At 41.0% G+C, this 13,629-nt stretch overlaps 1 protein-coding gene across 6 annotated transcripts in view; it reads right to left on the bottom strand.

The window, feature by feature from the left end:
* PATJ (PATJ crumbs cell polarity complex component) overlaps nt 1-13,629 on the bottom strand; it is a 143,617-nt gene that overhangs the window by 68,019 nt on the left and 61,969 nt on the right. For all 6 annotated transcript variants that reach the window (XM_035333857.1, XM_035333861.1, XM_035333860.1 and 3 more), the window contains one exon: nt 12,302-12,416. In XM_035333857.1, the coding sequence (XP_035189748.1) occupies nt 12,302-12,416 (115 nt within the window). The remainder of the gene's footprint in view (nt 1-12,301; nt 12,417-13,629) is intronic.

The raw sequence follows: 13,629 nt of genomic DNA, 5'->3' as shown, positions 1-13,629 counted from the left end.
AAATAGCTTCACTTTAATGTATTTAATGAAATAAAGATATTAATGCATTAAGTCTTGGGCATTTTTAAAAAAGAGTAATTATAATCACGAAATTGATGATGTATTTTTAAAATGCTTGCAATACGTCAATGTGTCAAGCACTTTCTTTTCCTTCTGGCAAAAAAAAAAAAAAAAAAAAAAAAAAGAAAAAGAAAAAGAAATCTATCTCCAAGGATTTATCCAAAGGAGAAGAGCTAAACGGATAAACTTGACCATATTAAATAGACTTACTTTTTCCACTCTGACTGGAGGAGGAAATCAACTCAGAGAGAGTTAAAAAACAAGCATTCCAGGGAAAAATAAAAGTGGGGCACGGTAGTTTTTACTGTATTTTTTTTTTTAGTTTATATTTAACCGATTTTTTCATTTGCATTAATTTAGCCTTCAAAAAGGATGATCCAGAAGCTTCCAAATCTTAGTCCTCAAGAATAAACAGGGTCTTTCAGGTAAGCTGGAACTCCATGGATCCCACCTTTTATTTATTTTTAAAACTTAAATGGTCATCTAACCTCCAGAGCCTATGGCATGATGCTCCAGATGGGTCAAAATGCTTTGTACATCTTACTACACATGGCCAACCAAGACATCCAACAGACTAACCAAGCTAGAACAGACACAAAGTCTACCCAACTGCAGTCCAGGGGTTACGCTCCAGTGTTTATTCCTTATATTTTAACCTCTTAATTTACATTAAGTTAAATTCTAAGATGGTAAATCATTTTATTCTGTTTTCCTATAGAAAGGAGACTTCTGCAATCACACCTTGTGCAACCAAGCTCCTGCCCAAAAACTCTTGAACCTGCTGGCCAATTTGATGCAATTCTGATGGTGGACTAGAGGTCTCAAAGGTACTATAAGAGGTCCATGAAAATAGGCAGCTGTGCAGAGGAGAGAATGCTGATAAATTCCCTGACTGAGGGAAAGGCTTCAGTGTGAGATCACACTTTATTAAAGCACCAAAGAATTCACATGAGAGAAAGCCCTTAGAAATGCTCCAATTGCAGGAAAAGCTTAAATCAGAGCTCACACCTTCCTCGACACTCAAGTCAGTCGAGCAGGAGACACAAATCCGTAGGAATCCAACTTCATTAACTGCAGTACCCACAGAAGTACTCGTTAAACTCTTCACAACTCCGCACTCAACTCCTCGCTGCAGGCAGCACAGAGAGCACCCAAGGGGTACCCCTGTCCTCAACCCCTCTGCGCAGGGGGTAGACAGCAGCTGAACTGGAAAAGGAGGGGTCTGCCGACACAGTTCTCCGGGGACAGGGAGGAAGGGCCAGAGCAGATGTATCGACTGGCTGCTGTAAAAACCCAGCAAGGGATGCCAAAAGGGTTAGCCCTTCGGTTTGCTCTGATGCCAAGAGCCATCCGCCTGTGCTGCTGGCAGCTGCCGCTGGCTCAGCCCTTGGAGGAGGCTGTCTCCCTGCCGTGTGTCACTGTGCGAGTCCTTCCCATTTACAACGCCACAACGTGCCTCCTGCATGCACAAAAGCATGACTGCATCATTCTGTGGCCGACAGGCTTTGCTGCGCTCCCCATTCCTCACAAAATCCCTTTCAGTGGCATTCTTGGCCCTCGCTCATAAGCTGCCCGTGCTCATCCTTGCATACAGCTCTACTTACTCCCTCGTCCATCAAGTCCCGGTCTCATCTCATTTCTTTCCCTCCCACTCTTCTCTCACCCCTTCAATGACACCTTGCTGACTGCTCGCCACTCTGTCAGGCTGTTCACTTAATGGATTTCTTCCCTTGAAAAGCAGTGTTTCAAAAATCACATCTTCTGCACCTAACAACTCAATCCCGAAATGCGGTCTCGCTGTAAAATCGTTGCATTGCCTATTGAAATACATTAATGATACACAACAAAATGATACTGTGATAATCCTCAAATAACCTGTCATATCCCTAAGAGAATAACAGGTTACAAAATGGAGGAAATTACAGGCAGACTTTTATGTCGTTTCAAATTGATTTTATTGCCGAACACCTGAAAGAAACATACTCGTTGGTTCAGAACACAGTATGCAGTAAGGTTTACAATCCAGCACAGAGCAGACACGCAGGTTTGAAAGGCCGAGTGGCAGGGGCTGAGGGATCTCCTCAGGATCTCCTCCCTGCTCCTACCCAACAATGGCTGCGGCTGCGCGGCCCCACAGGCCAGGCCCTCAGGGCCCGGCCAGGCCAGCTGCAGGCCGCAGCGCTATGGGACGTACACTCTGGTGTCGTTTTAAGGCACAGCAAGTGCTGCTGCTTGCTGGTTACTGCCAGAACACTGCGAGGGATGGCAACTACATAACATAATATCTTGGGGATTCGTTTGGATGGAGTAAAAACTCTCTGTTCTCACAAGCACGTTGTAAATAGGCACAACTGAACGCCACGTGCACACACAAACAAATGCCTTGTGCCTACACACTCTATGGCATTTCCCTCCAAATTACTCCTAATTCATAATTACTCCAAGTAACCAAGTGTTACAGATAAGAGACTTATGTTCAATATCTCATAATATTCTACAGATCATCGTGCCATGGAAATGGCAACTTCCCAGCCCACTTTACAGAGCACCTGGTTCAGTATAATACATAAGTTTAACACTGACAGGTCAAAAAACACAGTTTAAGCTTATGGTTCTGAATTTTCAGATAAAAGATAAAATATTTATATATACGTGATAGCTAATGCACTTGGTTTTCAGGTAAGGGATACAAAAAAACCTCTGAAAATACCTAAGGCATTAAACAACAAAAAAAAAAGTTGAAAGCATCTGGTATCTACAGAACAACCACAAAATGGTACGATGAAGTCAAGGTTTACCACATACGTAATCCACTCGTAGCTCTGTCACCTGGCAGTACTACTCTCATCACCTGAGCAGGAATTCCCAAATTCAGTTTGCTCAGGCACTGCTGTTAGGAACAGCAGTGGATGCTGGCTCTGTACTGGACTGTGTGCACACAAAGATGTGCAGAAGACTGGGGTCCTCCTCCACACTTAAGCCTTGTCCTTCCCTCAGACGAAGACCCAAACAGTCCCCTTTCCCGCATTATTCTCCCTTTGCATTCTCTACTCAACAAACCCCATTCCTCCACCTTGCTCCCCCTTCTCCCTTACCTTCTCAAAATGACCCCAGCAGATGACGCCAACGCTGACTCTGCTCCTGGATCTTGAATTACAGCTGTGGATCCTGACACTGGCTGGTTGTGGATCCAGGGCAGTGGGAGAGCAGGGAGCATAGCACCAAGAAGACACTGGCCAGAGTAACTGATGTGCCACCCACCCGTTGCAAACGCTTTCCAAAGGTAAAAAGCACACAGGTAGATTGGGCTCCTCGTGTGCAGGCACCCGTCAGCACACAACGGGATCGATGGGTGTCTCGATGGAGGCACTCACCCCTCTCTGCCGGCAAGCACTAGCAGGCCCATGCAGAACAGAAGCCAGCAGCCACAGATGCTGCCCACGCACACAGCTCTCTGCAGAGGGATGCCAACACAGCGCTGGGTCCTCAGCTTCGGAGGGCTATGCTCCTCAGACCTCCTCTCCACCTCTGCTCAGCAGACACACACTTTTTACATTCACAGCAACAGAAATCTGTTGCTTCCTTGATGATTCCCTAAAGATCGATGCTTTAACATTGCCCCTAATAACTTTTTGTTATGAGACAGAGAGTGAAAAGCTCAAGCTGCTATCTCCAAACACTGACAAGGCAAACAGACATGCCTATAAATATACTACTAATAAAAGGCTCATTATTACTTCTAGGATAGCAGAAAGACCTACTTGCCCTTTAGCCCACCACCACTACATCTCTTCTAATTTCAATATAGCAGAAATATTTTGAATTCGCTAATAAAATAGAGATGTTCACCTGATGCAGATATCAAAGGCTTTCATGCACACCCACACATGTGCATATGTGTGTGTGTATCCTTCCTAATGTCATTAGCTTGCAAGTGGTTTTCAACATGCATGTAGCCACTACATGCCATAAAACAGTTTGGTAGCCTTGTGGTGTATACAAGCATACCTACAGATAAATATTCCGGATCGCTCTTTAAATGCCAGCTAGTCTGATAAAGAGCAATTATATATCTGTACAAAGCAGAAGGTAAATTGATGACTAGCCCCTAAGCCACTATGTCGAATAAGAGAGAATCAAGACATAAGACTGAGGAGGAAAAAAACTTCAACTTTCTCAAACAGTTAAAGAAGTTATTCTGGACAGCTGTCTCAATTAGTATAATATTGCAGAAAATTAAGTAACATCTGTAAAGAATAAAATTATTGTCATTTCACATTTTTACTTTCCCTTCTGTTAGAGGCTTGCTTCCACTACATATTTGGAGGAGTTACTGTTTAAACCAAACAGACCATTTTGGAGCAGAGCTATTATGCAAATAATCTATTCTGTATTCCAACTAAAAGCCATTCTTTGCTAGTCTGGACAAGACACGATGCACAAGCAGAGGATTTCTTTTGTGTGTGTGTGCAGTGGAGCAACATAATTTATGATGGTAATGATGAAAGATACCTTCCTATCTGAAAACCAGACGTTCAAGAAGATAAACACATAACCACCTTTTATGGGCTAGTGTTTGTCTTTCATTTATTTCTTTAAATATTTGCATTCTTTTTTATATATCTTTAGTTGCAAGTCATTGCAGTGATATTGTTCTTCAATGAGAGTAACATAAACATCTACCTCTATTATTATCCTCTCCTAGCAAGTTTGTGCAGTGATACTTGTGTATGCAGATTTATACCACAGACATCATCTTCTATCTACGGTGGGAGTTATATGAAATTGCTTATCTGTAACACCTGCATAAGATCAAAGACCCCAGAAAACATAAGGTACCTGCACCAAGCCTGAAACAATTTAATAACCTTAAAATATTAAATCAGTATATTTCATGCCCAGCATTTTAATGCTATTCTCTGGATACCTGGCTCGTGTTGGTAGAAAAGATCATACCTAAGAACAAATGCAATCTAAGGCAATATTTAAAGATTAGATTATCCTTCATTGCAAATAGCTCATTTGTTTACTATCACATTGCTTTATTCTTGTTTTGCCTCCTTATACCATGAAAATGCTGAATATTCAGTTTAGATTCCCCAGCAGCTTTTTATTTTAGTCTAAAAACATTTACCTAACACATTTGTAACAAGCAAAGTGAAGAAAATTCAGCCATCTGTCTCTACATTACAATAACAGTTATGGAAGAGTAGATTATTCTATATAGCAAGAAATTTAATGCTAGGAATTCTTATACTTTAAGCACTGGCATGCTCGCATCAGTTTTGTATATAACAATGTTGAACACCCACCTACAATGAAACAGTGATTTATAAGGAACCACAAGACAAAATATTTTAAAGACATTAAATGCATTCAATATTCTAATCATGCTAAATGTCCATGCGTTAAACTGAGGAAAAAAAAAAATATATAAGATCTGTGCTATTATTTTCTAATCTCCAGCACTTCACTAGTTCTAAAATATCACTAAAAATGCTTAAAATGACTGGCTGGAAACAAATACAATATAGAGAGAGAGCCGAATCCTTACCTGGGAAACCCCCTTGTACCATTGCTGTACCAGCATGTACTTCAAGATATCTGCATTCCTGACAAACATTCAATGCTGTAAGCAGCTCAAATCCTCATCATACACAGACTCAGTGCTTGTCTTTCTTCTGACGACCTTGGGCCTATTTTTCTGAGATTTTCCTCTCCTTAAGGGCAAACCGTCTGTCTGTTTCTATTACGAGATGCCATCAATTATATTAATTTCAAGCTACCCACAAGCTAACAGTTACATCTGCCAGCAGATGAAAGCTGCCTATGAAAGTATGCAGGGAGCAGCAGATCCCTGGTTTCCCACATCTGACCCACTGATGCTCTACGGCTGCTGTTTGTGCACTGCCTTGCTCTGCTAGCATTCGAATTACATCTCTGTCCCCAAACACGAGTCACCTCAATCGTTTGTTTATGTCACTGTTCGCTGCAGGTACTGTCACGCGTAATGACCCACTGCACGGCACAGTAACGGTTAATAAGCATTATTTCTCTAAGCTTCCTTTTCATGCAAATACGGGGGTTAAAAAAATTGAATTTCTCAGGCAAGTGGCTTCACTAAATGTGTTGTTTTCCAACGCTGCAAATCTTGCAGTTTCCCAACACTGATATGCATTCATGAATTTTTGTTGTTGTTGTTGTGTTTTAACGTGTCAGAAAACAAAACCAATCTGTTATTAGAAGCACAGGGAAAATTCAAACTTCTTCGTAACTTGCATTTTGCTGCAACTCTGAATGAGCAAAATCAGATTTACAGCAATGAGTCTGTTGAACCAAAATATTGAAGAGAAGCAAAATCCCTCATTTAGTAATTAAAAAAAGATAAAAATCTCTTTCAATTTCTAACCATATTCATTTGGGGAAATCCTTACTAATTCTCTGTGCCAAATGGTACATTTAAACAACTCAAAATACTCTAATAGTTATTTTGTTCATACCATTAATTTGTTCATTTTTAAAGTTCATTGTCCTTTCTTTAGAATATGTATCGCAGCACACACAAAGCCATCTGTTCAGTGCATTATGTACAAGCACACAGTTAAAAAAAAAACAACAACACACACAAAAAACAAGAAGTCCCAGCTGCAATTTTACTATTAATTCATCAAAAATGTAATTTCCTTTTGCAATACTTCATCAGATGCCGAAAACTGCGCATGTGATTCACAAATAGAGTAAAAATAAAAAAAAAATGAGCCCAATAACAAAAGCCCAAACTAACCCCCAACCTCTAACTACAGTGACACCAACGCTGGGATCTATCCTCACGTGGCACAATGGCTTGCGAGTCTGCCTGGAATGCAAAACCTTTCTGGATGCTACGTACGGGCTGGTTGCAAAACTTCAATATTTTATCTAATTATGGGTCAGAATAAGTATGGGAAAAGAAGATTAGCAGTACAGTCATATTAAACAGAGATTAGCACGAAGCAAAAAATGTCACCGCTCTATTTGTCTAATCCTGGCTCTTGCATGGTCCTTGGAAATGCACTGTACTACATGTCCTTCTTTCTAGATTTAAGGAAATTAAAAATCGTAATTATCATGTTTTTAGTATTTTATTTTCAAAAAGCTTGAAGCATTTTTCCAGGCTACATCTTGCTCTTTGAACATCATCTCTATTTGCTGTTGATTGCAGTGACATCTATTGGAGAGGCAGTGTTTGGCTGCACGAGCTGCCTCACCTGAAGAACCCAGGTTTGGGGTTGTTTTCTTCACCCTCCCCTCAAAATTAAAATGAAATTAAGAATTCCTGCTGCTCTGTTGCAGCACTGCTTTACATAACGTCCGATTCTCAAGACTTAAATTGATTTATGAACATTTTTTGCTTTTATTTAGTTACTGTTACTAACTCTGTAATTCCTCCAAAGCGACACTGATAGTTTTGTCATCTTCACCCACGACAGGACACGGAGGCTTCCTGAGGTCGTATTTTCGCACCTGAAGCACCCCGTATACTTGACCATACCCTCCATCACGTCTCAGCTGAGCTGTATCGCACTTCTTTACCCCTTGTTTTTAATGAAAGTCCTCATCCTCACGCAGGACTACGGGCATCCGTGACACTATGGAAGCCTTGGGTCGGAATGGCGAGGGCGCTCTGCTGACATAGACCCGTCTCTAACCCCAACCCAACCCCAACCCCAAGTGCGCAATGGGCAGAGGGGGTTTGCGTGCACCCACCCACACACGCACTCACCCGTTTCACCCTAGGCAGCCCCAGATTTATCATGATGGGAAACGCAGGGTCACAACACAAGTTTTAAAGTCTCTTGTTTTGGTAGAGATGCCACCATTCCTCAAAAGTGTTTCAGGAAGATTAATCATTGTGCTTTCTTACAGCTTCATTGATTTTTGCATTATCTACAGACAAAATAGAAGGAGGGGGGCATTATTATCCCCTTATTAGATACAGTTAAATATCCCTGCAGACAGGAAGTCTGAGCACAGAAGCATCTAGTCCATTATCTAAGTCACCTTTCACAATTTTTATCTATTTTTATTATTTTAAACTTATTTGAAACCAACCAGATCAATCTCCGTCTCTTAACTGGACAAGGAGTTTTACCAAAAAATAAAATATCGATTGAAATTAAGGGCTCCAAGTTCTTTCAGCAGCTGCCTTTTGAGTTTTCTCTAGATTTTTTAAGGTCTTTACCTATGATTGCTTCAACTCCATCACGAAAGCATATCTAAATTGTACAGCTAGGAATGCCCCAAAGAAAAGCTTACAAAACATTCCATTACCAACTCCTCTGCCCATCCATTTCCTCCGCTTCTTTTTACAGCTAACCCCTCATTACAGCAATAAGCCACAACAGGGTGCACATTAGTCTATTAGCAGAGCCTTAGCGCACACCTACAGCCACCCGCCACCGAAGGAAAACACACCGCTGCCTATTGACACAGCCTGGAGCACAGCTGCTTGCCAGTACAAACAGCTCCTTTGTGTGCTCTTCCCTCCTTTTACTTGTTTTCATATATATATTTTTTTTAAATCCTATTCAAAACGTGACGTTTTTAAGGTTTAGGAAACCTTAAAAAAAATCTTATTGGAAAGTGATGTCCTCCAAAATAACCTCTGTTATTAACTCTTATTAACTGTTAGCAGCTCTTCCTTATAGAGTGTCTAGTATGGGGAGGAACTTACTTTGTAATATTTCCAGGTCTATAGGACGAAGCATTTTGAAGGCTCTTTTTTGAAGAATTAATCAGCTGATCTGACCAAGAGTTAAATAAGAAAGCAAGGAACCAATTCTCCTGCAAGTCCCATAAGCTTAGTCTTCCTTCTCCAGCTGTTACCGATAAAACTACCGTCATCACTGACACGCTTCAAGTTTTACAAAACTATTTTAAGGCTTCCAGTTAACGTTTCAATACAGCATGGTCAAAGGAAAAAGTAAACAAGAAGCACGCTACACAGCTGGAGCTGAATGCTGACAAAGATTCGACTGTATCACTAGGAAGAGAAATAACAGATCAAGAGGAAACGGTATTTTCAACTTGCCCTCAAAATCTGGCAAAACACTGTTTAGGAACTTGTAACAATCTTGGAGGTAATGGTGGCTCAAATTAACTTGAAATGTAAGGAGGAGCAGGTCTGGAGCTAAAGGGCCTTGGATACAAGAAGGCATTTGAAAATAAATAAATAAAATGCCGGACCTTCTTTGCAAAGTTAGCAGAGTTCGGCAATTAAACCACGGAAACATGGAGGATGTATGGGTTTTCTCTCAACCAAGAAGAACTACGTAGGACTTCTATAGCCAGCAAGGATTCACCCTATTTGGATCAGAAACCTCCTTCGAAAAGAAAAGGCAGAACGTTTCCAAGAAACGACTGCTTGCTACAAGTCAGCAATGAACGCTACAGTTTCAGTGCTGGAAAAGCAGAAGTAAAAGGGAGCACGGCCAAAAGGCAAGTGGGTTTAGATCCCACATGGGAAATTAAATCAATACCTAAAGGTTATTCAGCCACCTTAAAGGGAAAACAGGCAAAACTCGGAGACTGCGATGCCATATGGACAGGACAAAAAGGAAAGAAGTTTTCTCTGTTATGGTAGGAAGACTTGCAGTGATTTGTTTTCGTTTTCAGTATGGGGAATGATGAAGAACGTCAGGCAAAAGATGGGACGATGGGATGGAACAAATGACAAGTAAGGAAAAAAACGTCAAGTGTACCAAGTAAACTATTTCCAGAGTATGAAGGAAATTGATGAGTAGGTTCACAACACTGAAGTTACATTAATAAGAATGCTAAAAATAAAATATCCACGAGGAGCACAACCAGAGTGCATAGCTTTAACAGCTGTCCCGCCTCAAAATGCCTCCAAGACCTTCTATGCTATTGGCACAGACTGAGAACCATGGAAAGTAAATGAAGGAAGGAGAGACCATGATGTGAATTTACCTGAGACAACACTTATGCCTTTTAAGATACCTGATCTAAATACAGAAGACAATAAATGTAATTCACCTTTTGTTCAGTGAAGCTCAGTAAATTATTAGTTAAATGTACAAGACCAGTAGAGCTTGTAGATTAAATGGGTAAGGAATAAACCAGTATGAACATGCAAAGAGACACTGTTAAAAGGGCAGGTACGGGCCTCGACTGATTTCTGGGAATGGTGCTCAAGAGTCTGGACAAAATTTAGCAGCATTAGGTCAGTCACAAAAATACCACTGTACTGGAATTTAGAGAGAGGACTTTTCCAAGTGATCACAGAACAGAGACTCCGTAAAATCCATTCCACAGCTGCCAAGATGCTTAATACCATAGTTAAGCACAGTTAGGTTGTTCCTAACATGCTGCGAAGGTTGAGGTACAAATACAGTTTAAGACTCCGTAGTCTGGTTTTTATTTGAAAGAAGCAGAATGAGATGGGGACGAATGAAGTGGTAAATGCACATCTTGGTTTTCCGGGGTTCGCAGCAGAGGCAGTTACTGCAAAACATTCAACTTCAGTGAGTAAAAAAGGTAGAGGGAAGGAGAGTCATCTGTCCAGATCTGCTTGCTGCTGCCAAATCTGCTAAGATTGATGAATTTGGTATCAGTAGTAGCTGTACCTTTTCAGCTGTTGGTCTCAGCTGGCAAGATCATTAGGAACTGCACAACAGCTAAAAATGATCAAGCCATTAATAAGAAATTACTTCTGTGCAAAGTATTAACTTAGGTCTTTCAAGCACACTGACAGAGGAAGATCCTAATTGCATAACTGGGTATGAGGCTAGTTATCAACCATAATCCTTGACTGGGAATTATAAATAATTAATAACAAGCTGAAATCAGTTTGCTACAATTGGTGTTTTAGAAACAGAGTTGGTTTGAAAGTACGGGATACATTCAACCTGACATTCACAGAGTTTGTAGTCAAATGCTGCTCGTGACTATCACTTATCCCCCAAAATACAAAAAAAAAAACAAACCCTTCTTGAGGTGACTAACTTCCATACAGCAGATGGGATGGCAAACTCAGGAAAAACACTCTGGAAAAATCTCTATCAGTTCAAGAACTATCAACTTCCCTGAAATTAACAGAGGCTGAGATGAAAACCCTGCGTCTGTGCCCTCATTACAGTTTCCATGAGAAAAACCTTTCAAAATCCTTTCCAGTCCCACCAATAAAACCATAAGAGTGACAAACTAACCAATCTCATTCATCGTCTCTGCTTCAATGGCACACCACTGCCGGCAAGGAGGAAGAAATCCCATTCTGAGCGGGAGCCACAGTTGCTTCAAGGTCAAAAGCTACCACGGCGTCCCTCTGCTTTGTCTTGCCCATACTGGGGCAAATAAAAAACACTCCAAGGCACAAGATGAGGAGCAACATCGCCATTGAAAAAACAAACAAAAAACCAAGCAAGCACGTATGCTGTTTTGGTACAACAGTGTGTAAAAAAAAATGAAATCAAGAAATCAGAGTGACTCATTAAAAACTAATTTAGGATTCCTAACTGCAACTTTAATATCCCTAAATATTTTATTGGAAGACAAGCTATGGATAATGATATCCCATTTATCCACGTTGGAATTAACAAAGCAGTATCCTGGAATCTCAGTCATGCTGTGGGAAGCTCTCAAATTGCACCACATCCTACTTTTTAGGTCCCTAAATGATTGCAGAGTGATAATCATTGCAATTCCCTGCATAAACAAAACCGGCTGAAGAGCTGCAGAACCTTTCCCATAAAAGACACTACAGAAACGGGAGTTCCTCTCGGAACAGCACTGAATCAATAAATTAGCAGATTTTTCTTTTTAAAGGGAAATATTTAATGTGAACAGCAACGCCAGAATTGGGTGAGTCAGGTTTTTAAGGTGAGGACTATGTGCCTGTGGTTCTCAACCTAGGCCTGCTCAACTGCCAGCCCAATTCCAAAGGTAAAGCATAACATTTGACTTCCACTGCTGACAGCACTGCCACAGCAAGTCCTCTAGACCTCCCCTAGAAATTTGGAGACAAAACAGATTACATCTCCTTACAGACGGGAGCGACAGGAGCCTGGCAGGTAAGAGAAGACCATCTAAGTTACAAATCAGCAAGCACAGGTTTGAGGATTAGAGCCTATTGCCGCCCGGCACTACTTCCATAACACAAGCAGCAAATGGCAGATATGTTTATCACATAATCCAACTGTATCCCACAAACATAATCCAACGTAACGATGGCAGCACTACTCACTCTCTGCACAAGGCTCTTCCTCCTCTTCATCCACGTTAGCTTCCTCTGAGGGCAGTCTTTCCCGTGCTCTATAAGGAGGCGGCAATTTCATCGGAGGTGGAGCCCCATATTTTCTCTAATGGATTCAGAATAAAATAATTACATGCTTTGCATCCTCCGTGCACAAGAAAAAAAGCCCTACTTACATGTGTACATACACAGCGCTTAATTACAAAGCTAAAATCTGCAGCACAGCCTTTCCATGCAAGAAATCAGAACAAGAAGTGACACTGAACCTGAAGAAAATAAAGCCATGCTTGCACAGCTGTTGACAAAACACTCGTGTATCATGAATGTGAAGGTGTGAACATTAATCAAGGGTTAAAAATAAACATTAAATTATGCCCCATTTCTCATTAGAGATGCTTGACAACAAAATATCCCGGTACTGCTTGAAGCCAACAAACTTATAAATACAAAGCAAGAACTCAATGCAGCTACAAGAATACTGAGACATATTTCCCCTCCATTTTGGCTAAAATTAAAAACATAATTTGAATTATAACTTACAATAAAATTCTATTACCTCACATAAATACAGGCAGCTCCGATAATGATGCATATAGCGGCGCATAACAGGCGTAAGGAATAGGCTCTGAATCTAATGAAAACAGCCGCTTGTTCTCCTGAACAAGTGTTTTTATAGCTCAGGGTAACGGGAGAGTGCCTCAGTTTGCTATATGGTTTCACTAAATTACATTCGAGTGTATCCCATGCAAGCCCACTACTAATAGCAGGATGCACTTTAGAAAGGGAACACCGAGTACGTTACGCCATTAGGGCAGCCAGAACGCTGTAATGAATTTCTGCTCTAGCCAGGAATTACATCGCAACACCCAAACACCAAACCTACAATCAAATTTTCCATTGTGTACGATGAGAGCTAAACCTGCATATAGATTTCGAAAATCCCAAGCCTAAACTTGTGCAGAATAGTGTGAGTAGCCAGCTGCAATCCCGGCTACGTAGTGCATTTTCTGAGCTAATAAGACTGGCATCGTCCCGTTGGTTTAAAAAAAGCATTACAGAAAAATGCTGCACTGAAGACTGCATAACATTAATAAATGAAATGGTTTCTATCCACTGGTAGTTAAAGTGTATAATAAGAGCACCTGGAGACATGACAGCTGTTTCCCCTAAGTACACAATGCACCAAATAAGCCTTCTGCTTTTTGTTTGATCCCAGTAGAGGCAGAACCGTACAAAATCCAGAAGGCCCAAGAAATCTCAGAGGACTCCTGTTCTGTGTTACCAGCAGGTAAAGACGGAAAACCTGCAGCCCTGCTTCC

The sequence above is a fragment of the Oxyura jamaicensis genome, chromosome 8 (assembly GCF_011077185.1).
Source record: "Oxyura jamaicensis isolate SHBP4307 breed ruddy duck chromosome 8, BPBGC_Ojam_1.0, whole genome shotgun sequence".
Lineage (NCBI taxonomy): Eukaryota > Metazoa > Chordata > Aves > Anseriformes > Anatidae > Oxyura > Oxyura jamaicensis.
This window is presented reverse-complemented; position numbering and strand designations above follow the sequence as displayed.